The sequence below is a fragment of the Populus euphratica genome, unplaced genomic scaffold (assembly GCF_000495115.2).
Source record: "Populus euphratica unplaced genomic scaffold, PopEup_1.0 scaffold46.1, whole genome shotgun sequence".
NCBI classification, from domain to species: Eukaryota; Viridiplantae; Streptophyta; class Magnoliopsida; order Malpighiales; family Salicaceae; genus Populus; species Populus euphratica.
This window is the reverse complement of record NW_011499852.1, coordinates 2,391,385-2,417,741: the sequence shown is the minus strand read 5'-3', so window position 1 is coordinate 2,417,741 and position 26,357 is coordinate 2,391,385. Positions and strand designations below refer to the sequence as shown.

At 33.0% G+C, this 26,357-nt stretch overlaps 3 protein-coding genes and 1 non-coding gene across 4 annotated transcripts; 2 read left to right on the top strand and 2 right to left on the bottom strand.

Moving 5' to 3' along the window:
* Positions 1–3,606: 3,606 nt before the first annotated feature.
* On the bottom strand, positions 3,607–6,039 carry LOC105121908 (ferritin, chloroplastic-like). Its single transcript, XM_011020768.1, has 8 exons — positions 5,617–6,039; positions 5,427–5,510; positions 5,249–5,309; positions 5,046–5,133; positions 4,735–4,796; positions 4,540–4,605; positions 4,092–4,155; positions 3,607–3,971 (listed from the first exon to the last, which is right to left on the bottom strand). The coding sequence occupies exons 1-8, from the start codon at positions 5,940–5,942 to the stop codon at positions 3,937–3,939; spliced, it is 786 nt and encodes a 261-aa protein (XP_011019070.1). The 5' UTR covers positions 5,943–6,039; the 3' UTR covers positions 3,607–3,936.
* A 3,361-nt stretch (positions 6,040–9,400) lies between these two features.
* On the bottom strand, positions 9,401–11,814 carry LOC105121907 (uncharacterized protein At5g01610-like). The gene is made up of 3 exons (XM_011020767.1): positions 11,598–11,814; positions 10,729–10,783; positions 9,401–10,075 (listed from the first exon to the last, which is right to left on the bottom strand). Exons 1-3 carry the CDS (start codon positions 11,682–11,684, stop codon positions 9,705–9,707), a joined length of 513 nt encoding a protein of 170 aa, XP_011019069.1. The 5' UTR covers positions 11,685–11,814; the 3' UTR covers positions 9,401–9,704.
* A 5,973-nt stretch (positions 11,815–17,787) lies between these two features.
* Positions 17,788–18,916, top strand: LOC105121906 (abscisic acid receptor PYL4-like). Its single transcript, XM_011020766.1, has one exon. The coding sequence runs from the start codon at positions 18,064–18,066 to the stop codon at positions 18,727–18,729; it is 666 nt and encodes a 221-aa protein (XP_011019068.1). The 5' UTR covers positions 17,788–18,063; the 3' UTR covers positions 18,730–18,916.
* Positions 18,917–22,070: 3,154 nt separating this feature from the next.
* On the top strand, positions 22,071–22,151 carry TRNAL-AAG (transfer RNA leucine (anticodon AAG)). Its single transcript has one exon. It is a non-coding gene; the product is annotated as a tRNA-Leu (tRNA).
* The last annotated feature ends 4,206 nt before the right edge of the window (positions 22,152–26,357 follow it).

The following is a 26,357-nucleotide window of genomic DNA, read 5'->3' as shown; positions in this document are numbered from 1 at the left end:
CTCGGTCCCTTGAGCTTACGAGATAGGATACAGGTGAAGATATTTTGGAATGTACTTGTCTATCCGAAAAGAAAGAAAGAAAAAGAAAAAAAATTCTCCTGTATTGAAACAATACACAAGATAACAAGTTTGGGTAGAGGAATAGAGTTGGTAACATGTCAATGAAGGCAGTTAGGGACTACACTGCCAGGAACGGTTGCGAAGCACATGCATGCTTCAGTATTCTTACTGGTATGCAGTGAGTAAGAAAGGTCCCCAGTAGTTGGTAGATTAAGCTTAACATTGAAAGCTGTACAAAGAGAACCCAGTAACACCAAGCACAATATTCCACGTACGTTCTTTCCATCAGAATTCTTTGGATACTCAAAACTTCATTAATATTCTAATAGATTCAGTAATGGACAGTGCTTTCCTGTCTCTGTGTGTGTGGGAAAGAGAGAGGGACGTGTGCAGACACAACACAAAGGAACTGGAGGAAACACCAACCAACCGTTTGACCAGGGCCCCATCATTGTCTCACTTCATTACAATAGAAATAAGAATCTTGGATGAGAGGAAAAGTGGATCGGGAAACTCCAAAATTTGTCCATTTCTTCGCAGTAAGTTCTTTCACCTTTACCACATCATCATCATCATTGTTCTGCATTAGAGGGGTTAAGAATGCCAATTTTGTAGATGAAAAGAATTGCTTCGTATCGAAGGCTGCCTTTTCATCCACGTTTTAGCTCTAGCTTGATTAATATCATTCGCCTAATTCCTAGATAATAGGCTATGTGATGTTGATCTTGATGAGATAAACAGCATCAAGTTAAGTACTTAGAGCAGTTGAATCAAGCTTTAGAGTAAAATAATGCAAAACAAAGTAATATTTAAAAGAACCAAGAAAAGTTGGTAACCATTATAAAAACATAAACAGTACAGAGAGGCCCTCATGTCTTTACAAATGTCGCTTCGTGATGTGTCGGATTCATTTCTTTGCTTGCCTCGATTTAAATTATTAGTAAGAGACAGTAGGGACAAAAATGTAGATATAAGATGGAACTGAAGGATAAGCAGAACCTAAGTGAAGATGGAGAAGTGGAGGAGCTGGCTGTGGTTCAAACGAACATTTGTCTTCTCTCCCAAGTGTATTCTTTTGAAGCTTGCTTCAAGCTTAAGACACAAAACCAGAGGTAAGATTGAGTTCATTAGAATCTATCCCTTTGTCTTCATGCCTTTTTCTCCTCCGGGATTTAGGCATATGTCAAATGGAAGACATTTGTGTTCAGCAATCACATGGGAAGAATGATTTTGGTTTTATCTGGTTTTCTTATATTCTTATTATGGCAGGAAACGATCATGGGCTCATGAATCTGTACAAGGACATGGAAAGTTGTGGAGAGTATACAGACATACAAGTGATGTGGAAAATGGTTCATTCTTGTCATCCAATTGCTCTAAACACTAGAAGGAAGAGACCTTACAGGAATTTCTGTTTCAGGCCAATTTGAATCATGTCAATCCTCCAACTATAAACTTGATGCCGCAGTAATCTTTAAGTTTTGATGTTGGTACTGTGTATTTGGCAAGTACTAGTCTTTTCGTCTAGCCTATAGCGCGTAGACATCCAACTCAATTCCCATTGGTGCTACCTCAATAATTGAAAGAAGACGTGATGAACTTGCTGGTTTCTCTTCAAACTATTACATCCTGAATAAGGGGAAAAAATTGACTAGAAAACGACTTTTATATATGCGAACTCAAAAGACAACAAGCATCCATTACTTAATGTTTTCTAAGAGTCCTGTTGGAGATGATGTTGTGTTAATGAATCATTACATTGCACTACCTTGAATCTAAAAGTTGCATTAAGAATACATTGCATTTGGCCTACTACTTCAACACCAACTAATAGGTTTCTGTTCTGCACTGCTGACATTTCTAACAGCCATATGCTCAAAATTAGATGTTTGCGTACCTTTCCCATCTCAGGGTCACGCAACCCCGATGCTAAAGCTATCTAAATTCCTACATTTTAAAGGCTTCCAAGTAACCTTTGTCAACACTGAGTATAGCCACAAATGACTACTCAAATCCAGAGGTTCCGACTCTCTGGATGGCTTACTGGACTTCCAGTTCGAAGCTATACCTGATGGTCTCCTACAGACAGAAGATTCTGATGCCACTCGAGACATTCCTTCTGTCTCTGAATCCACTGCAAAAAACTTCCTAGTCCCATTCCGCAATTTACTTCACTGGCTCAATAACAGTACTTTTGTCTTCCAAAGTCCCACCGGTGACCTGTGTTGTTTCTAATGGTGGTATGTCCTTTACACTTCTGCCGAAGAATTTGGAATTCCTGAAGTATTGTTTCATACATACATAGTGCCTGTGGTTGTTTAGGCTACACATAGTTCCAGGTTCTTGTTGAAGAAGACTTTAACACCTCTCAAAAGGTATACAAACTCCTTCATGTTCAAAATTTAATATTCATCTTATGAGATCAGAACCGCACTAATTTTCTATGATTTGCAGATGCCAGTTATCTAACATTTGGGTACCTAGAAACTACAATAGATTAGATTCCAAGTATGAAAAATATTTGCCTGGAGGATCTCCCAACTTTCATTAGAACTACGTACCCCAACGATATCATGGTCAGCTACCTCACAAGGGAAACCAAGAGCTTCTGCTATCGTTTTGAAAATGTTTACTCCTTCGTACTGGAGGTTTTGGATGCTCTTTCAACAATGTTTCCTCTTATTTCCTATCCACTTGCTTGCTAATAATCATATAACAGATAATAAACTGAACTATATTGGTTCAAATCCATGGAAAGAACAATCAGACTTCACTGATTGACTTGATTTGAAAGAACCAAATTCTGTGGTGTAGGTAAATTTTGGAAGCATCACTGTGCAAACACCACAGCAATTGCTACAATTTGCTTGGGGTCTAGCTAACAGCAAACAACCTTTCTTATGGATATTAAGGCCTGCTAATGGTGGTTGCGAGTTGAAAATTTTGCCACTTGAATTCCTTGCAGAAACAAATGATAGAGGCAATTAAGCAAGTTGGTGTCCACAAGAGCAGATTTTAAAGCACCCTTCAACAGGAGGTTTTGCAAGTCACATGGGATGGAATTCGATGCTTGAAAGCGTTAGTTGTGGAGTTCCCTTTCTTTGTTGGCCATTTTTTGTGGAGCAGCAAACCAACTGTTGTTTTGCTAGCAACAATTGGGGTATTGGCATGGAGATAAATAGTGATGTAAAGAGAGAGATCAAGTTGAGAAGCTTGTTAGAGAGTTAATGGAGGGAGAAAGAACTACAGAAATGAAAAAGAAGGCGATGGAATGGAAGACAAAAGCAGAAGAAGCTGCTTGCCCTGTGGTTCTTCTAGCCGGAACTTCGAAAAAAAATTTGTAGACATTCTTCAGGTGCAAAAAAGAACGAAATTTGAGAATGGTAATTAAACTACTAGTTTCGCCAGTATGCTTGTTATCGAAGAAATAAATCAATGCGGTGCTTTTTTTTACCTTAACAAGAAATCAATGGAATGATCGTTATTTAACAAATAAAATCAGCTCTATATTATATGATTTAACTAGATCATCCATCTTCATATTTATAGATAAATCAATAGAAGTGGTTCTGCATTCAAATAGCACCTGGCCTGAAAGTTCGTCAAAAGGAAATACTACTACATTCCACCTCCAAGTCAATCATAAGGTAAATTTGCGCATCAAATCATAGGAGCCAATATCTGTTCTTAAACTGTTACCTCATTTTATTGAAAGTAAAGTAGCTACCAGCTTTTCACTACATTAATTCATCTACACTGACAATTTATTATCCTCAACGCATTGAAGCTCCAGAGAAGATATCCTAGACCTGCGATAGCGACGGACTTAAACCAAGAACAGGTGCAGATTGTATTTCCACATCATGCAGCGTGACCCTAATTGAGGAGCATCTGATCAAAGTGCCATACTCCTGCAAGCCCATAAACACTAGTCTTAAAACCCAAAATTATAAATATGTGGAGAATAAAAAAGTAAGTTGGCTAGCTTAGTGAAAGTATCAAGACACTGAAAATGTGAGTTGTATGCATACCATGGCCTTTCCCAACCATCCGCAGTTGAGCGACATATTCTGCTATCTTCTTAATGGATTCAACCTGATGGAAAAAAAAAGTTGTATTAATCACAAAATGATGCAAAAAGTACTGCAAGTTTAACATAGAATGTTACCAATTACGATATGATACTTCTTCTCCCTGTTAAATTTCTAGATTTTGTCTCAGTTTTGGACAGAACAAATGTGTAACAGGTTGAAGACAGCAGGAAAAAGGTAAAATGTGGCATCCACATCTTTTTCTGGACATCAATGAATAATTATTCGAACTGTTCTTTATCAGAATTACTGGCACTTCATAAAACTCAAAGCTTTTAGATGCGTAATCTGAAAATCTTAATTTCTACCTCACAGGATTAGATCATACAAGAGTTCAAAGTCTTGTGTAAAATCCAGGGGAAAGAAATAAAATTAATTTCGAGCTCACCTGTTCGGTTAAAAATTCGCTCTCGACGAAATCTGCCATTTGTGGATCATTGTTCTCGTCTGCCACCTAATATTTTTCAAGAACATGGCATAGCTCATGAGCACAATTGTAAAAAAGATTGACAATTCCAGTTATTCATTGCAAGAAAGTGCTTACTATTTCCTATTTACAAAAGAAAAAACTAGGAAACATCACCTTGTGCAAGCTCAGCAGTTTCTCATTTGTCAACTTCTCCAAAGACAATGCTAATTCCATTGCTGAATCAAAGGATCAAAGACAGCCCAAGTTAATTATCTCAATCGTCCATTACAGAAGCATGCCTTGACACCTCTATATAGCGGAAAGCATAACAAAGATCCCAGAAGAAGTTAAAAAATGTCAAACAAGATTATACTCTTACAATGCCATATTGTCACTACATTAAAATATGGATGGAATTGTAGACAAAATCCAAAAAAAAAGTGTAATAGCAATTTCTAACAATGAACATGAGTCTAGACACATACCATATAATGCATCTCCTTTCTCAACATGCTCAAATTCAGAAGGGGGTGTCAGTATAGAGTGAAGTACTACTTTCCCTCCTCGTATATTCTGATCACATATAAATGGAGAATGATGAGACAAAATAATAAAAAATAACCAAAATGAAAGAGATAAACCAAGATATTTTAATCTGGGAATATTTGAGTTTCAAAGTAAGTGGTACCTGATATTCCATGAGCTTTTCAGCATGTTCTCTTTCTTCTTCACTCGACTCCTTGAAGAATCTGGTTACAAGTCACAACATAACCATACCATACTTCAGTTGATATAATTCAAAACTTAAAATTAAAAGAAAGAAAAGAAAATACTCAAGAATAAACGGATGGATTTTGTGTGTTTACTTGGCTAGGCCTTTGAGAGCAATGTTATCCCTGTCAAAATAGGCAAACATGGCATGGTATACATAGGAAGCTGTGTACTCCACACTGTTAACAAAAAAAAAAAAGACACATATCAATAACACTAATCTCCAATGAGTCCACAAGATTCTATCTTTTATGAAAAAATGGAAAGAGAAAGGTTATCACTGACTTGATCTGCTCATTAATGGAAGCTTCACACTCATCCACAAAGTACTGACGAGCAAGAGAAACTTGAGGAGAATTGGGTACAACAAAGACCTCCTTCTTCACCTCTTCAAATGGCTGGAAAACAACACCAGTAAGAGTTTCTCCAGTGGCAGAAACGACAAGACTGGTGTTTCTTTTCTTTCTCGAAGCCGAAGGCAAGGCTGAAACAGAAGAACAAGAAATGCTATGCCCATTACCTGTAGGACTAGTGATTAGGACACGAGCAGTATCCCCTTGCTTTGCTGCAAGAGAAAAGACCGGAACAGGGCTCAAAAACGTTGCTGCCATAGCCTTAATAAGAGAAAAACAGAGATGGGTTTCAGAATTCAGAGAGGTTTTTTGCAATGGAAATGGAGATTGGTGGCTGCTGAAGTTGGAGTTGCAGAGGATAGCTTAAATACAGAGACGAGGGTGTTCCAGGCTGGATGGGCTTTTTTTATACCGTTGGATTAAGTTGGCATGGAGGGTTTAGATTTAGCCACGTGTTTAGGGCGTGTGGAAGGCTCGTGGTCTATCCTGTGTGAATGGAATCTAACCTTATAATTCGTTCCACGCTGCCAACTTACAATCCTTAAAAAGCTATCTTTTCATCTCACTCGCTCGACTGTATTATTTGATTCTACTCGCGGTCCGAGATCGAGAATGGTATGAATTTTGACTCCTCCCCTCTAGATTTGAAAACTCGAGTAGCCTCGTGTCCTAACAAGAGAGGTCTGAGAGAGTAGGTTATTGTTCTCGCACACTGCCCGGAAACTTTGAATGTGGACGTGTTTCGTTGTCTTGAGTGCCGGAAACTCTTTTTTGGAGAAATCCCCTAATTTAGTTCCTATGTTTGTGTCAATGCTTCAAAAAAAACCCCTGCAAAAATCATTTGATCAATTTTACCCTTAATCGTCACATTTTGTCAATTCACCGAAATGGAAACATTTGATAGTTTACATTCCACCGAATTGGAAACATGGATTCGAAGGCGAACACAGCATACACGTGTTACGTGGGCTGGGTAAAGATACTTTTTTTTAACTTAACATATACAATGGCTACATTTGTCCACACAGACTAAAGTAAAAAACTCCCGTTGGATATATTTTTCAAAAAGTAGTAACTAAAATAACTAGATTTGATTTCCTTTTTTTACAGTAAATTAATTAAAATATCATTCAAAGTAAAAAAAAAAAAGGAAATTAAAAGGTTGTTTAGACTTTTTATTTACAAACTTAATTACCTTTGATTTCAAATTTTCTTAATCTCATGTAGGTTTCTTTATCTTTTCACTAATTTTTTTTTTTTGGGATTTTACAGGTAGGTTATTTCAATATAAATAAAATATTATTTAATATTAAAAAACAAGTACGCACTTTTCAAACAACACATGGTGCGGTGACCAATTTTGTTAAGTTTTTCTTTGATTTTTATTACTTTGTGTTTTATTCTAAATAATTCATGGAATTTGAATCTCTTTTAATTTTATTCCTTTTTTATGTTTTTTATTTGTTATATTTGATCTCTATTTTTTTATTGTTTTTATATCATTTTCTTGATTGGATTTGTTTGTATTATTGAAGCTTCTTTTTTTTTAGATTAATTTTTTATTGATTTTTTTTTTAATTTCATTGCTTAATATTTTATTGATCAAGAATTTAGCCTCATGATTTCTTTATGTTTGTCTTTATGGGATAATTCTGACCTCATAACTCATATTAAAAGTCTGAAAGATTAGTCTGAATTACTATTTTTTTAGATCATTTTTTATAATTATGTTTTTATTTTATCTTTTTATTGGATTATCTTAGTCTCTGGTATTGAGTCATGAGTTTCATGACATAACTCAAGTTAACTTGGATCAATTTTGTTTTATTTGATTTATCTATTATTATCAGGCCAAGTTTGTTTTATTTCAGATAGTTTTATATAGCCTCGATGCTATATAAAATGCAAAGAACTAACAAATAGCCTTAATAAACACATATCACGGGGAATGAGATCTTTTATTTGTATGTTCAAATAAAAATACTTTTTTTTTCTATCAAGGTTTGCACAAAGCTTGTTTCATCATTATAATTTATATATTAGTCAGCTATACTCGAATGAGTAATCCATCTTAGTTGCTTTCTAGTAGAACTACATGAGGCAACATGAGAAAGAATCATCTTGAATAGTGTTCACATATTCTTACAAGCTATTGAAGTTTTAAGAAATTATCCGGTAGAATCACCTAAAAAGATAAATGTGATGTTGGAAAAGTTTCAAGATAGTTGTCTTTCTAAACACTCTAATTTCATGATGATCCTTTTAGTATTAACTCTTCTTCTAATATAAAGAACTTGGTTGTATATAAATGACAACAACATATTCATAATGATTATTTTAGAAGTTTAACTCTATCATCTTTTTCATTTGCACAAAAAAAACATATTAATGTTATTTTAGATATAAAGTTATTTTTACTAGAGATAATAAAGTTTGACAAATCTAATTTTGTGGGTAGGATGACATGTTTGGGACTACAGTTTGACTACTAGAAAAACATCATAAAAGCTTGATCTTTAAGAGTATTATTGAAGTTATCTTAGCTACACTCAACAAGATGAAGTTCTTCTCTATTCCAGGAGAGTTGATGGAGACACTTCCAGTATGAATATAGTTCATCATGACAACCTTTATTTATTTGAATTTATTTATTAAGCATAATTTAATTATTATTAAATATTTTGTTTAATGAACTATAAATCCAATTTCAAATTGTGTTGGGTTTGCTCTGTGTTTCTTTTACTTTGTGGACAGATAAGCTTGATCTTTAAAAGTATTATTAAAGTTATCTTAACAAAACTCAACAAGATAAAATTCTTCTCTATTTCAGGAGAGTTGATGAAGACACTTCCAGTATGAATATAGTTCATCATGACAACCTTTATTTATTTGAATTTATTTATTAAGCATAATTTAATTATTATTAAATATTTTATTTAGTGGACTATAAATCCAATTCCAAGTTGTGTTGGGTTTGCTCTGTGTTTCTTTTACTTTGTGGACAGATTCTTGTCGAATTAAAGAAAAATTGAAGAGTTATTACCCCCTTCCCTAGCATTTCTCGGACGGTGAGAAATTCTTTTTTCAGAGACTCTAAGCACCATGCAGAAAGCCTGTTCTACAGATAACAGGTCACCAGAATGTTTTTCAGTGGCAATTTAAATGAGTCTTGCCACTCGTTGTACAGACACAGGCCACCAGAATGCTCTGCGGAGAGGCAGTTGAACTGAGAAGTTTTGCCTAGGTCAGGTCCGGATGCTGGCCATCCATACGAATCACGAATGCAAGTTGCGAAGCCCATCATGCATGATTTGTACCGATGGTTAGAATCCATGGTTACATGCAGCTGCAGTAGCCTGTAGCAAAACTCTTACAATATCTAGCTGTGTGAGCGGTACGAGTGGCAGGTTTGTAAACTATAACATCTGCCTTGACTGTTCAAAGAAATTTTTATTCTTCTTTCATTACCACTATCGTGTCAATGCTGCCAGATGATGAGCTTTTAGCTTAGACAATAACAGCTCATTTTTCCAAAACACAAACATTCAACTCAAAATTTATAGAATGTCGAATGTGCAAACAGATAATTCACATACCCTATAGCCTCTCGCACCCCTTGTTTTGGAAAATATCTCCATATGCATGACTCCAAGCCTAATTTCAGCATATGATACACCATGACTAGTATCTTAGCTCAAGGGCTACAACTCCATATCACAATAAACGAGCAATTATTGGTTTTACCATTCTGAAAGCGACATTTTTAGTTTTGACAACAGCAATTCCTTCACAAACCTTTGCTTCATCAAGAAAGGAATGCATAAAAGGTAAGGGTGGCTAATATTAATCAATCATAGAACAAAGAAAATTCACGTATCACATCTATGACCAAAGGAAGCACGTGAAATTTAATTCAACCTGTCATTGTAATTACAGTAGATGAAGGCAAGGGCAGTCTAGCAGCAATGACTAAGGAGTAACAGCTCATAAAAGTAATACCTTTGAAGTGTTATGACCACTTCAGAACTTATCTACGCCCACTCCATCTCGAAGAACCTCATAAGCCCCTCTATCTCTGGTTTTCTTCATCCCAGCTGTGAAGTTGAGCTTTGATCCAGTAGATGCAATACAGGTCACTTTAACCCAAATCATCACTTTAGTCTTCATCCCCTCTATATCAGCTATTTTTCCTTTCTCCAAATACCCAGTTACAGTGGTCGAAAAACGCACAACAGATGAGTCCTTGTAGCCGACTTCACAGATTGAGGGAATAAAGACAGTAAGCTTTCTCGTCTCTTCATTGAACTCATAGTTGGTTGCATCACGAGGGAAGATTCCTATTGGCAAGTCATGCTCCTTAAGCAAATCTGGTAACGGCTTTTGCATTTTTCCTATATAAATAGTGGCATAATGATCAAAGTAGCAGATAAAGATGCAATTAAAAGTTCTAAGCAGTAGACTGCTGCAAAACAAGAAGTTTCAACAAATGGGATCTTCAGAATATCATAATATAGATAACAATGGCTCTGCATAATGATAGGCTCTAGATTGGAAACTTCCTGGACATCTACTCAATTTAATCAACTGAATTATTCCGAATTCCAGCAGATTAAAGCAATATCACAGCAGTATTTTAACTTAGCCTTAATCAGTAGTAAATAATTCATATTAACCAGAACAGTTGCAAATTTACTTCATTCAAGTTATAGATGTGTCATTTTGATGAGCTCCTAAATTCTAGTCAAGCTATTAGATATGAGTTTTTCTCATTGCATTAACTGGCCTCCAACTTCAAGGTCCCAAATAGTTAGAAAACTTCAGAACTTCCCATAAGGGAATTGGATTTAAATCTATGGGAACATTTTTGAGACAGGAATCTTGAGAGAAACTTGGAGCTATAGTGCATTTGTTTGAGCACAAATGCATTACAGAACTGCAGAATCATCAGGATGTGGGAAAGACATATGAAGAAACAAAACAAACTAACTACAAAACACCATGTGGCAAAACAGGAAAAATAAAGCAAATGAACAAGTCAACAAACCTTTGAGTTTGTTTACCAACCATTTGGTTCCACCTTCAATGCTCGTTGACAATGACTGGTTAAGAAAAGAAGGATATCAGCACGCAAAATGTGTTAGTAACTGAGGCAATGACAGCAGAGTTCAGAGGAAAGCAGAGCGCACAAAAGGCAATAAGCTCATATGAATCAATGATTGTTATGAAGGATAAACTTAATTAGATTACGGCCCCACCTAGGAGTAAAAAGAAAAATCATTTCTAGTATGTCTAACTAAAACCTGATATACACCCATATTCCATTTCATTCTGCAAAATATTATAAACATACAAGATTATTAACACTTCATAAAGTCCAACTTCTACTCATGAACTCTAGTCAATATTCCAGCTCTAGTAACTTTGAGAATCGCAATGATACAAGTCATGCTGTCAATTACTAAGTAACAATGTGATAAGATTAGACATATTTGCCTAAACTAGTTCTTCGATCTTTAATTCAGCAGCATCATTGAGAATCCCACATGCTCGATCGTTCCTTTAGCTGCTAATCCAAACATTAAGAGCAATTATCAGTAATCTCAAGCATTATAAAAACAGGAATTAAACCAACTCAGCCCTCTTCAATTTCCATCAAAAGCTACCATTCTTAATCTGCTCTAGTAAAAAACCAAAACCCTATATTTCTTCTATTAATATATTTCCAAACAAACCCTGCATTCTTTTTTTATGTTTCTGATAATTAATTGCAACAATCATTATCTTAATTCCATTTTCACACCTGGGAATTATAATTAATCTTCAAATCATAACCTAATCAACAAAGGAAGCAACTTAGTCGAACTTGTTAATCATCAAAATGAATTTAAGAAAACAAAAGGGAAAAACGTATACGTTGATGTCGTCGCCAACAGAATTGAACTCCTTGCTAGCTTTCTGACCGAGCCAATAAGAGCCAACCTTGTTCAATACCGCATCCATTTGTGCTTTATCTGTTCTTAAGATTTCTCACTGTTTAACGATATCTATTAGAGACCGAAGCCAAGACTTCTACCCCTCTCTCTCTCTAAAAAGTTTTCTTAGAGAGAGCAGGAATTAAAGAGCGAAAAATTACGTCGTTGCGAAGTAACCTATTATCTGTTTAGCCGCTAAGAGTTTGCCACGTCAACATCGTGGCAGACTTACAATGCACTCTGCCTAGTTTGTCAAAGTATTTTACCACATCGCCCCTTTAATAACTATTCATTTCTCCGTTTTAAAAAGTATTCTTAAAAAAAATTTAAAACTTTTTATTTTTTTATTTATTTTAAATTAATATATTTTTAAATAATTGTAACATACTAATATCAAAAATAATTTTTTAAAAATAAAAAAACTTATTAATATATATATTTTAACATAAAACATTATTTAAAAAATAATTATAATTACTCTGTCGAACATCCTTTTAGATAATTGTTTTTACTATTTAATTTTTTAAAAAATAAATTTTATTAAAATTATTTTGATATATTAATATAAAAAATAGTTTTAAAACATTTAAAACTAATTATTATTATAAAATCAAATATTATCTTATTAAAAAAATAAATTGCCATTTAATAATTATAAAACTGCCATAAAGTAGCCATTTGTCTAAGCCTTACTTATCGATTCCTTCAAATTAATATCTGATAAAAACTAAAAACAACAAATTAAATTCAATTTAAAATAAATTCAGTTCGAATCTAAAAAAGAGCTAGATTTAAAGAAATTGTAGATGTAATTATGATATCATGAAGTTAATATTAAAAAAACAAATCACAAAATTAAACTTAATAAATAATTGTACCATGCTTTAAAAAAATATTGTTTTTAATCTTTTTAAAATATTAACAACCAAACATAGATGGAGAAAAAAGCCAAGTAAATCTAAATCATGCAAGAAGAGATTGTTTGTAAAGAAAAATTTGCAAAAACAATGAAAGAGGAATAAAAAAACGAGTTTTCACAAAGAAAATGCAGCCTCATATAATGAAAAGGTTGGATAACATAAAAAGAAGAAGAAGAAGATATTTTTCAAGCCAAAGAATAAGAACAGAAGATTGGAAAACACACTTTTCTAATTTTCCATATAGAGAATTTTAAATATGAACAAGAAACTCTCTTTTATGTTTTTCTTTTCTCTTCTTTTTTTTTTAAAAAAAAATGGTGTATATCTCCAATACTTACCAGCCCCTTAGTATCCATCCCAAATTTATTTTATAATTTATCAATTTCTATAGCAATAATTATTTTTTTTTCAACTTTAACTATAAGTTATTTTCAATAAAAGCATGGTTATATGACTTCCTAGATATGACTCAAAGTTTGGGTTGCTCGAGGGTTGATTTAAGTTTACCTAACATTTAACTTTTTCTAGAATAAAAATATCAAGATTATGTTTATTTAATATAAAAACAGATTTATTCGCTAACCTACCCTAGCAAAGGTTACCAAGTTGATCTGCCGAGCATGACAAGGTCTCATAACTAGGAATAAAATATAATTATCAAAGTCAAACCAGTAATCCACACTCTCGCTAGTGATTTTATAACTAGTGACAAAAGCATGGTTATCAAAGCTAGTCTAATAATGTGTGCTTGAGTCGGGTTTACTTTTATTTTATTTAAAAAATTAATCTGGTCAAAATTAAGATGAGATTTGATCAATATTTTTTGTTTAAAATAAAAAAATTAAGTTTTTTTTTAAAAAATTAATCAAAACAACTTTATTTTATTAAAAAAAATTAAATAAATTTATGATACATATGAATTAACTTGCTTAATTTGTTATCCAAATTTTAAATCGAATGAAATTTTATAATTATGAATAAAAATGTTTAAAAAATCAATGAATTTGAAAAAAAAAATTAATAGCATGAATTGCATTAAAAAAATAGGTTAACTAAACTTGTAAATTTTAAGTTAAATTAAACAGACTTATTTGTATAAAACTAGTGATATTTGATAATATAAACTTATATTCTTAAATTATGTAAATTATTCAAGTATGAAAACAAAACACGAGGCACATGAATTCTTGTTTTAATTTTTTTCAAATGCAAATTTTTGAGGTACTTCATGAAATCCAAAAGGATGTAAGCTTTATCCATATTGAAAATATACCCATATAGAAAAAACTACTACCCTAAAGGTAGAAAAAGGCCTCGCATCTTCTACTTCTGTCTAGTCACTCTCCATTCCATTCCTAGCTATTTCAAGGTTTATGCTTTGGACATAGATAATATATACTCGAAGATGTGACAAAAAGAAAGGAAGCTACTTGGAATTTATAATTTTCTCATCGATAATTCTATCCTGTACCTAGATATATTTTTTATATTAAAAATCATAGAAATTCTTAATTTCATATACAAGCTGGTTAGGGCTAGGTTGCCTCTTGCTCACCCATGTTGAAAGACATGCATGAAGGTTAGATTTCATGAAAGAAAATAACGATTTTATAATTATTTTTTTATTAATATTGGTTTCTGATTAAAATGTATATATTTTAATTAATTTTATAAATTTTAAAATTAATAATTATATAAATTTTCAACCATACTAAAAAAAATCAAATTTATAATTAATAAAACCCGATTATTGAGGTTATAATATTAACCTGTTCAACCTTTCACATCCCCTTTGTATCAAAGATTTAAATATTACAAGACTTGTTCCCGTTCTCAAATAGAAGTCCAAAGCCCAAATCGAATTTTTATGTTTTTATTTATTTAAAATCAAATATATTACAACTACTTGTAAACTTATTAAAAAATATCTAAATTATTGCAATTGAGGTTGTAGTTTAACAAAGAAAAGTTGCATTCTTATCTCTCTTTGTCATCCCGTGTTATCTTATATGTTTATTGTGCTTATAGAATATTCAGTAAATTCAAAAATTAATCGTAATGCACGTAAATTGATCCGAACGACTCAGGTTATCAAAAAAAATTAAATTAATATTATCAAAACTTGAAAAAAAATAAAATTATAACCACTATATCTCATCTCAGTCTTATTATATTTGTGTAAAAATTTATCAAATCTACAAAAATATGTGTTATAGTGTAGTGCTGAATTAGATAAAAATAATTGATATTGAAAAATAACAAAAATGAAAACCTACCGCTTTGTTTGTTTCATATAATTGTTTTCGACAAAATATTTTACAAGACATCCTATGGACTCAGGGTCTCTAATCCTCGTGTGGTTTTGGACCTTGTCTCGGGTCTCATGCTTGTGTCGAGACCATATGAAGGACAAATCAGATCATGGGCCTCATCATGGACCTTAATATGGGCCTGATTTTGGGTTGAACAATAGTATGCATGGGATGGCCCAAACATTAAGGGTGCTGGAACATGGACCCGTCAAGTGTCAAAAAAAAACGGTGGGGCCCATGATTTAAAACACAAAGATAGTCTTGTGAAATATTTTTATCTCTTGAAAATCGTAAGTTATTCCCTAGAAATCTGTTGTTGAGTTATTCTCTAGAAAAGAACCTACTGCAGTAGTCCTAGTTATTACAGAGTTGTTTTAGTTAATGGAATTGTGATTCCTATGTTCTTGTAATATTTACTTTAATACAAGATTTTACATATATATATATATATATATATATATATATATTTGTTAATCACATGTTGAAATATAAACGATAATGACGTGTATTGCATATATGTGCACGACTGTAGAGACTGTAGTATACCTGGGAAATTGAATTTGACGGATAAATAATTTTACATTAAGTTGGTATTTACATAAATAAATTAATAAAAAAACCATAAAATGTTAAATACATAACATAAATTAATAAATAGGGATATTAGTTCCATAGAAAAAAATGAAAAGAAAAGGAAATACATCTCTCAAGGTGTAGTAACTGCCATCATCATGACGGCGTTGACCATGTTGTAATATTTTTCTAAAAACCATATTTTATTAAAACATCCTGTTTTATCTTTAAAATAACCTCTGCTATTTTTATTTTTCCATGGGAAGATTTGGGACTTACAAACAAAAATAAAAACAACAAAAAATGTTTATCAAGACAAAGCTCAATAAGACTGAAGAGATTAAGTTATAGGTTTTCTAAGATAAAGGTCTGAGTAATAACTGAGTTTAAAATATAGGGACTAAATAAAAATAATTTGCTCACAATTAGCAGCGACTCCTCGTCATTTAACAAAATCACCGGTTATGTGGTCCATTTATACCGAGCATCACCGTACCTTCTCTTCAATGATGCTATGTAATGTCATAGTATGTTTTATTCTCCTTTTTTGTTTTGTTTTTGGTTTTGGTTTGTTTCCTAAAGAAATTCCTGAATTATGCACGCATTTTCCTTTCAATAGTGCTGGATACAACGTATCCAATGCCAAACATATAATAAATAATTATACATACCAATAAATTATACTCAAAAAATTCAATTTTCTTTAGTTGTATGACTCTCTAAGGGCGTAGTATAAATATTTCTTCTATATATTTGTTGATATTAACTGCACCACTTACGTAAACTTTTTGATCGTAACAAACTAGCTAGCTAGCTAGACCTTGAAGTGGTCTCATCGTTACATGTACACCAACAGCAACTAGCAACCACCATGGTCGCAGGTGTTTTATAAATACCAAGTGGAAAGAAGCCGGTGAGATCAGGGAATATCTAGAGAGGGATAAGATTAAATAACCCTAGAAGAAACAAATCTTGATACTTGATCGGAAAGAAAACTAAGAGAAAAGAAAAGAAAAGAACAAGTGGGCTAAAGTTAATTTGGAAGAAAGTAAAGTGGGGAGATAACTAAGAAGGGATCGGACATATGATAATTAATGGACATTAATCTCTAATCACCCATGATCAGGCATTAATGCCACTATGCTGATCCCACGACCCAGATATTCATGGGTCCCAGACCACTGGCAAGCATGGCATGGTAGCTGAGGATCATGTGCTAAAGGGGTCCAACTTGTTCTTGTTTACCAGCAGAAAAAGGCGTCCAAGTCTGGTTCTTTGAGTGTTTGAAAACAAGACACAAGATAGATAGAGTCACGTAAAAGCATCATAAAGTGATAAAAGAAACGGTATAACATTTTTGGCGGGGCATGGAATAGCAAGCAGCGCAGCTAGGAAGGTTCGAAAGTGTGTTATTAATTATTTCTTAAAATGTATTTTTTTGATATGTTAAAATAATATACTTTTTATTTTTAAGAAATTATCTTTAATATAGCATATCTCTGAAAATATTAAAAAATATTAATTTAAAAAAATAATTAAAATCTTAAAATATTTTTAAAGCATAAAAGCAAACAAATAAATTCTTCAATAACATAGAAGGTAAAACATCCCCAGCTTATTGGCCCGTAGTCTGTGTCTGTACAAAAGAGAAAGGCCTATCCTATCCTTGCAGCAAGTGGATCGTCCATTTGAAGCGAGAGTGGCAATGTGTACTTGAATATCTACTAGCTAGATTCACAAAGCTGCCATATCCTTCGGCGAGAATAAAAATTAGCGAGGGAGTGAAAATGACTGGAGCCCTTGTGCATGGAAAGATGGGTATTTGCTTGCTCAATCGCCCGGGTAGTGGGTATTGTTAGCAGAGCTAGCTGGTAGGGCTCTTTTTTCTATACGGAGAAACAGCATCCTGAACCACCTTGAAACTTTTGATCATCTATCAGTCTCAGAACGCTTTATTTTTCCTTGTTTGGGATTAGCTAGTATCAGTGTATGAAAGATAAACAATAAGCAACTATAAGCTAGGATCATTGTGAAAAATACACTCGAGAATGAAGATTTTAGGTGAAAAATTATATGTATATTTAAATCTAATTAAAATTCACGGGGCCAACACATATCTCATATTTTCATCATACCCATGTGCCATCAGGCAATTATTGTTAAAAAAAAAAAAAACATACGAGTATTAATTTGGATTTGCTGGAAAGTCTTCATAAAATGGTTTATCATGATTTTAGGACATGCTACGGATTCAGTTCAATTCAAAATTATGGTTACTTTGGTAATTTAAACACACCAAGTAGCACTATTTTATTTCTCACAACATGACATTTTTTATTAAACTACCTTCTCCATGAGAAAACCCAACGCAATCAGCCCTTCAACTCTCCCGAACCATTTGCATAACATCACCAGTACCCTCTCGCCTCTCACAGAGTTGGGAAAGTGATCGATAACTTCTCCATCTCCATCTCCATCTCCTCTCTCAGTATATATACACACACACAAACCCTCCAAAAGTCATTAAACCCTCCAAGAAACCAAAAACCACAGTACCTCTCATAAATCATCACTACGAAAACTTCAAACAAGAAATCAAAAAATGCCTGCTAATCCTCCAAAATCATCTCTTTTAATCCATAGAATCAACAACACCACCACAACTAACACCATCCTAAACACCACTAATACCACCACCTCAACTTCATGCCAAAAACGGTGGTCCCCTCTAACATGCGCCACCACCCCAGTTCCAGAAACCGTTTCACGCTACCATGCCCACGCTGTAGGCCCCAACCAGTGCTGCTCTGCCGTGGTACAACAAATCGCTGCCCCGGTCTCCACTGTATGGTCTGTCGTTCGCCACTTCGACAACCCACAAGCTTATAAACATTTTGTCAAGAGCTGCCACGTCATCCTCGGAGACGGTGACGTGGGTACTCTCCGTGAGGTCCATGTCATCTCGGGTCTCCCAGCTGCTAATAGCACCGAACGCCTCGAGATCCTCGACCATGAACGACATGTCATTAGTTTTAGCGTTGTGGGTGGGGACCATAGACTTGCGAACTACAGGTCGGTTACAACTCTCCATGCGTCACCCACTGGCAACGGCACCGTCGTCGTGGAGTCTTACGTGGTAGATATTCCGCCGGGAAATACTAAGGAGGACACGTGTGTGTTTGTAGATACCATAGTTCGGTGCAACCTCCAGTCACTGGCACGGATCGCGGAGAACAAGAACAGACGCAATAATAAATCATCATCGTGAGTGATGATAAAATATTTACTGTTACTCTTGTTGCTATAAATACATTTAGGGTTTTTCTTTTTCTTTTTCTTTTTCTTTTTTACAAATGGAAATGTATGATTTGGTGAAAACACCTTCTTTTTTGTTTTGTGAGAATCCGATGTGGGTTTGCCAATGATAATTTCAACACCCCTAGTTTGTTGATTTGTGTTATTATTATCGCTGTTGTTATATTTTTGTTTAGCCTTATTTTGTGTGAAATGATATTTATTTATTTCTATAATGCATTTCTTGAAATATTCTATCGAAGTTGACATAATCACCAATATTAGCTCCGTCATCAATATCGGTGCTTGTGTCAAGTGTCATTATAAAAATAAAATAAAACAATAATAAATAAAATTTGCTTTCTTTGGTAATTTTTTTCGCTGCCATTAACGCCGATGATAGTTACGTAATAATTAAATATCATTGTTGTTTTTGGTGGGATTAATATAATAGTGAAAATGGCTTTGGTGCGTGAAGAGATAATTTTTTTTCAATCCTGATCAGGTGGATCGTGATCGTGATGTGTAAAATCCGATTAAATAAAAATATCACTTGTAGAAGATGGTGTAGAGGGATGACAATAGTGTTGGACAATTTTATTCGGGTATGGATTACGACCCGAAGACTGTAAAATCTGTCAGGGGTTAGAGAAGAAATAAAATAGCTTGCTTTGTTTAGAACAGATTAAGAAACAAAGAACCGGAAATCTGAATTCCCATTTGCCGACCGCCGTAAAAGGTGCAGCAACTTCCTTAATATTTTATAGTCTAGATGGTAAACCTCGTATGAGCAGCAAAAACAAGTCGCTAGCTGTAATAGCACGCATGATTATGTTCTAAGAGACTTTTAATTATGAAGATGCGTTTACATGGTGCATGGCGCACACATGCTTAGCTGGGATTCTTATTGTTTAAACTTGGAAGATGGGGTGGTTTTAGTTAATACGAGCAGGGACACCATTTTAGTTAAAATGGGATATATTAGAGCTTGATGAAGATCTAATTTACGAGAAAAACGTGCACGGTGCCAGTTAACCAAGGAAAGGGACCAGCAGCTATCATGATGGGCTTAGAGAGAGAGAGAGAGGATATTGATGGGTTCTGTATCCATTGTTATCCAGGATAGAAAACTCCATTTCCAAGGGGGTGGAAGCTAGCATAATGCATTAAAATAGTAGTAACTTGAAGCAGGGAATCAACCGTCATGAGCTGCTGCCCTGTCAAGCTGCAACTTGACTTTGATAACTCAACAAAATGTTCAAAGATTCAAGCAAGTTGCAATTTTTTTTTGCTGTAAAAGAGAGAGAGAGAGATGAGTACAGCTTGCATGTGATCTCACTTTGAAATTTGAATGAGAAAGGTTTTTTTCTTTCTGTTTTTTTTTTTCCTGCAAGTTGGAAGAAAGGTTTTTTTCTTTCTGTTTTTTTTTTCCTGCAAGTTGGGGCCGGGAGGGGCTTGCCTTTAATGTGCTCATGTACTATTGTCTGCTTTTGATTGGCCTCTCGCCATCCTCTCTCTCTCCCTCCCCCCTTGCTTAACTGATCGCATCACCACTCCAGAAAAACCTTGACCGCCATTGGGCTGTTAGAGTCTGTCCATTCCTTTACTGGACTTTTCCATCACTGTAGCTATCGAACGATGGACCCAAAGAAAATTGCTTAAGGGACACGTCGCCCTTATTACGGGTCCATATATTATTTATGCTAGTTTGTATGTATCAATTTTTTAAAAGATATATAAAAAAATAATAATAGGTATTAGAGAATTATTTAACACTATTATTAAACCCTAAAGTAAAGTTACTTTAAAAAAAATTCCATCCAAATAAGTTTTTTATTAATATATCTCTAGTTTATCTAAAGCAACCACGTACAATATTCTTTTAGTAAAATCATTGTCTAGGTTAAAAAAACATACTTTATGATTGTTATAACAATTTAAAAAAAACAAAGATATCAATGTAGCATGTTCATATTTTATGTGTGACTGAAAATTTAAAAAATAATAAATATAATAAAATTATGTTCAAAATCTATTTAGAAATTTTAAGAATAAAAAAACTATTTGAATCCAAACTTCATGAACAATTTATTATTAGTATTGTTATTTTCATATCATATATAATAATTAAAAAATATTAAAGTATTTATAATAGTATTTAAGAATCATATAAAAAAAAGTAAGTGAATTTAGTTTTTTTTTTAAGTTCCAGAAAAATCATAGAAAAAAAAGAAAAGGAAAGAAAAGTGCCATGCCTATCTTCTTCTTCTTCTTTTTTTTTTTGGTTCGTCTGCTCCATTTTTTTTTTTTAAATACAAATAATAAGAAGCCTATCATCTAAAAAACAATATTCTCCCTCAACTCTCAAACCTGCTGCAACCTCCAAACTAATACATACATGTTAACCAACCAAGTAAAATATTATTATATGGATTAAACAAATATATTAACCGGTTTTATTATTTAAAATATATAAAAAATTAAAATCAATTTTTTTAAAAAAAAAAACCATTCTAACATGTTTTACCTGAGATTTTCAGGGAAACAATTAAGAGAACAAAACAGTTCCTTTACTCGAATCTAACTCAAGATCCATTCCGACCATAGAAAACCCATTTCCTAGAAGACCCGTAAATAACATATGAGAAAAAAGCAATTTCTTAGATGAACAATATGACAGCCCCATCAACGACATAATTAGGTTTCATATGCACAACATACGATTATGGGGAAGGAGAAATAAGCACAGGTGGAGCATTGCGAGACGTTCCAGACGGTGTTACTTGTTCGAAGGAATCAAGCGTCAACCTCATTTGCAGCACCTAGCAGAGTAGAAATATTACCAGAAACATCTATGATGTTCTTGGTGCTTATAGTTTTTACATGAATTAATATATAATTACAAATATTTTACAAGTACATGGCCAAAAATGACAGGGGTATTTTGGCAATCCGAGGAGATCCCACTTCTCCTAATATTTGAAAAAGATTCATGACATTCGATTTTCAACAGCCCTGCCCTTAAAAAACTTCAAAAAGCAGAAGGGGAAAAGAGAGAGATTCTAAAACGAAGCTGAAGATGGCAAAGAAGCAGCTGAATGTTGTTTTTCTTTGTCTCATGTTATAAGCCAGGTTCCATGCAACAGTATTGCTGGAAAGGCTAAGGAACAAAAAGCTTATGCTCGTAGGGGATTCAGGCCGGCCAATGGGTTCTGTCTTGTGGACTCAGTGATTCCTTCAGGGCTCAAGTCCATGCACCGCTAGTTCATCTTCAAAAGAAATATAACTAATTATATAAATTACACGACAACAATGGTTGAGATGGCCGAGTTGGTCTAAGGCGCCAGATTAAGGTTCTGGTCCGAAAGGGCGTGGGTTCAAATCCCACTCTCAACAAGTTACATGGTTTTTAAAAGAGCTCGGTATTCTTTTTGGGCTTAAGAAGTTTGGTTTTATTATTGATCATAATGGGCTCGGGCTGGATTTAAAAGAGTCCTTTTTTTTTTAATTTCAAAATTCTTGTTCTTAAACTAAAATATTGCATTTTCATCTCATGGGATGGTTAATGTGAAGCAGGAATATAAAGCACCTTGTAAAACGCAATATTCTTAAGTTCTTCTTCTTCCTTTTGGATTAATGGATGACTGGACATGGTTTCCTGATGATTTAAGAGGCGAAATGAAAGTTCTTGATATATGTTTAATCTTCGAGGCTCTAGCATGGGTGAAAGCAGAGCAAAAATCATTTTCTCGGTTTGATGAAGCATCACCAGATCTACCGTCTTCAAAAACTGAGAGGCCCTGATCAACTGCATCTCCTTCGTTTAAGAAAGTTCCTATGTCTTCTGGGTCACCAGAGTAAGAATCATTTTCCTTGTTTAATTAATATATTTTAACTATTTCTTCACATGAGGGGTATAGCCCGTGACAATATTGAGTTAATCTCATCATTCTAGACTTATTGTATAAATTAACATTTTATCTTTTATGTCTTTCTTTTCAGTAACTAATGTCCTTTTAAATTTAAAAATTCCAAAATATATTAAAGGAGAGAAATCACTATAGCAATTCACATCACTTTCTTTTTTATTTTTTGTTCTTGAACATTTTTTTTTTAATTACGATCTTCTATGCCTAATTTTATTATTGATTTGTCAAAAACTATTAAAAAATTAATAATATTTAGCAATAAAGAACTAAGGTGTAAAATAAGAAGAAATTCATGGCTAATCTTAATTCAGAAGAAAAGTTCTTCTTTAGTCTATCTACTTTTCTTTATCTTACTCTATGACCTTTTTAGTTTTTATAATTTTAATTCTCTCTCAAAAGTGTATTCTCTCAACCTTTTAGTGCCTAAACTTGAGAGATGGGAGAAAAAATAATAAAGGGAAGAGAAAATTGGTATATGATTATTTTTTAGCCATGCAAATTATGTTCTTAGTGTTAACAAGTTCTATGTAATGATAGAAGTTTGATGATAGTGGTTTTTTTTATATCTAAAAATCTAGGTCGAGTTTAATTTAGACTGTTTTGGTTTTTTAGTAACTTTATGGTGTTTTAGGGTAACTATGGTGTTCATGGAGTGTTTTTAGATAAAAATAGTTTGAAGATAAAATTTTAGACAAATAAACCCCTCTCTTTATTGGTGACTAAATTCTATACTAACACCTAAAAGAAAATTGGTTGCCTGTTATTACAAGTGATATTTCATGTAATTAAAAAAATAAAATTTAAAATAGATAATATATTGTTAACTTATGAGACAAAAATTCTAAAACCTAGGTAAGTATATGGATTTTTAGGCCCAAATACGTTAGGATTTTTTAATTAATGTAAGGTGTATAGGTCTAGCCTAATGCATTTGGTCTTTTTTTATTTTTAATAATTTTTTTAATTTTATCATTTAACACTTAGTTGGATTTTGAATTAAACTCCACAATTTATTTTTATTTTTTTATAGGTTTATTATGAATTCAAACAAACAACCTAATATTTGATTGGTGCTTAATTTTATTTTATTTTATTTTTTTAAAAAAATAAGGTTAAATTGCTCCAATCTTCTTTAAACTTAAAGTTATTTGAGAATTAGTTCATATATTCTTAATTTAAATTTTTACATTTTTTTACTTTATTAGATTTGAAATTAAGTTATTATATTACTTTTTTTCAACCATCCCTCCATGTTTTGCATATAAAACTAACAAGATGATTTAAGTACCCTTGACTTTAATAACCTTTAATCTAACTAATCAATTTTAATTCTTTGTTGAATTAATTAAATTTTTGAATTAAATTTGATGTCATAGTTTTAATTCTCCATCTAGAAAAAAAAAATTAATTTTTTTATATATAAAAAAAAAAAAAGCAAAGAAGAGATTTTAAAGCATCTAGGGTTTTTTAGACAAAGAAGAAAGGGTGTTTAGGCTACTAGTTTTAAAACTAGTTAAAATAAAAATATTTAAAAGGAGAATTAAAATCATGATATTAAATTCTAAATTTATTTATTTTATTTTAATTAATCAAAATTAGTTCTATCAAAAAACTAAGAATAATTAATTAAATGGGATATTATTTATGTTGAGAATATTTAGTTTATTTTCTTTAGGTATCCATATATTTTAGAGGTTGTTTCAATGTATCATTATATATTTAGTTACATCTAATATATATTAAGAAACTATTTTTTCTTCAATTTATTATTATGTCACATTACTGTCATCAAAACTAATAGAAATGCATCATGTGACGTGCGCAAAACTAAGTGTAGATTTTATATACACACTTAAGAGAGATCAAGAGAATAAGATTTGAAATTCTAATGATAAATTGAGATGTAGTTTGATAAGTTACACATGTAAGCTATTTTACTCCTGACAAAATTTAAAAAAAAAATCGCATGAATTTCATTTCTTTTTTAATATAAGCTTGAATGATGACATACTTATGTTAGTTTTTATATTGAAATTCTAATAAAATGATAAATGAGATACCCAACAACTTCTTAAAGATAGATTTAATGTAATTAAATGAGTGTTTGGAGATGTAGTCTGTATTTTAAAAAAAATAAATTTTTTTTGTTAAAAACTATTTTTTTTATATTTTGAATCCTCTAAAAAATAATTTTTAAAATATAAAAGATTATTTTAATATATTTTAATATAAAAAATATTTTAAAAAATAATTACAACTACACTCTCAATATACCAAGCATTAAAAGATAAATTGGACATGTGTGGAGTCAATTCCTCTTAGTTTTATACGGAAAATATAAAGGATAAAAACAAACAAAATAACTTGATTTCAGATATATCAAAATATATGAAGGTTAAAACTGAAATTAGAAGTATAAAAATTAAGTTTTAAATGATTTTAAATTTTAAAAAGTTTGGAACATTTTTGCTTCCAAATAACGCACAAATTTTAGAGTGGAGAGTAATAGATTTTAATGAAAGAAAACAAGTTTTTTTTGTTTCCTTTTTTCTTTCTTCTCTTCACTTTTATTTTTTACTTTCTATGATTTTTTACCCCACGTTTATTGTCTTAATGGCATTGTACACATTGGGATTTGAAAATATATATATTTAATAATTTCTCATTTAAATTTAACTTTCTATCATTTAGACGCTGTTTGATATTGAATCTCTTGCTAAATATTTAGCTCAAGAAAATGGGTTGGTTGGGCCTGAGGTTCAGGTCCTGTCTGGTCTCAACAGTTTCTTCTCTTTGTTTTGTGGACTGAATGTAGGACAGCCATATAGGCTAGAATTGATCCAGCCTAACCAGCTTCGTCACTGGCCCAGCCCAGTGACCAAGATGGCCACAGTCGGCAAGCATGCGTGAATTCACGCATGCTTGCTAGAAGAAGTGGGTAATTAAATTATGAAGCGGGGGATAGGAACGCTTTCCTAGGGACGCTTACCTAGCGTATCAGCTGGAAATGAAGACGTGAGGCGATCATGCCTGGTTAGGCAATCCTCCTCTCCTCTCCTCTGTTTCTGTTAGCTTTGTCTCTCTTTGGTCTCTCTCCTCTCCTATGGTTTCTGTTTCTCTGGTTTGCCCTCTGTTTTCTCATGGTTTTTCGTCTCTGTTTTTCGTTGGTTGGATCGGGCGAGTCCACACGAGATCCTTGCTTCTGTTTTGTTGCTGTTTTCTGTTCTCTCCATCTCTGGTTTTTAGGTTCTCTTGCTTTTGTATCTCTCCGTTTTTTCTCTATTTTTTTCACCCCCCCTGCTCTTTGTGTTCCTCTGCTTTTATAGGCCACCCTGAGTGAGATTCGATCCTTATCGTCCTGGGATCATGATCTTGTATGAAGATGAAATTGGCCCTGTGTTTGGTGGGATTAGGACACCACCAATCTTGCCATTGTTGGACTGTTAGTGATGGGTTTCCTTGATGCAAGAGGCGCATTGTGGGGGCGAAGGAGACTGAATCAATTTTGGGATTTGTGGTAGACCATTTGATCTACATTCTGGCTTGGGTTTGGTGAGATGATGGTGTCTAACAAAGGCCATCGCTTTTTTATCCAGACAACTTCCTCGGTTCCAGAGGAGGAACAGGATGAACAATCCTCCATGGAACGACGTCATTTCTTATGCTGAAATGG

What these genes read in the sequence shown, in the direction of transcription:
- LOC105121908 (XM_011020768.1), bottom strand. Translation starts at nt 5,942, where the DNA reads ATGGCAGCAACGTTTTTGAGCCCTGTTCCGGTCTTTTCTCTTGCAGCA. An exon ending in GCTCTCAAAGGCCTAGCCAA is followed by an intron (nt 5,310 to 5,426) that starts GTAAACACACAA and finishes ACTTGTAACCAG; the next exon opens with ATTCTTCAAGGAGTCGAGTG. An exon ending in AAAAGCTCATGGAATATCAG is followed by an intron (nt 5,134 to 5,248) that starts GTACCACTTACT and finishes ATATGTGATCAG; the next exon opens with AATATACGAGGAGGGAAAGT.
- LOC105121907 (XM_011020767.1), bottom strand. Translation starts at nt 11,684, where the DNA reads ATGGATGCGGTATTGAACAAGGTTGGCTCTTATTGGCTCGGTCAGAAA. An exon ending in CTGTTGGCGACGACATCAAC is followed by an intron (nt 10,784 to 11,597) that starts GTATACGTTTTT and finishes TTTCTTAACCAG; the next exon opens with TCATTGTCAACGAGCATTGA. An exon ending in GTTGGTAAACAAACTCAAAG is followed by an intron (nt 10,076 to 10,728) that starts GTTTGTTGACTT and finishes CTATTTATATAG; the next exon opens with GAAAAATGCAAAAGCCGTTA.
- LOC105121906 (XM_011020766.1), top strand. Translation starts at nt 18,064, where the DNA reads ATGCCTGCTAATCCTCCAAAATCATCTCTTTTAATCCATAGAATCAAC.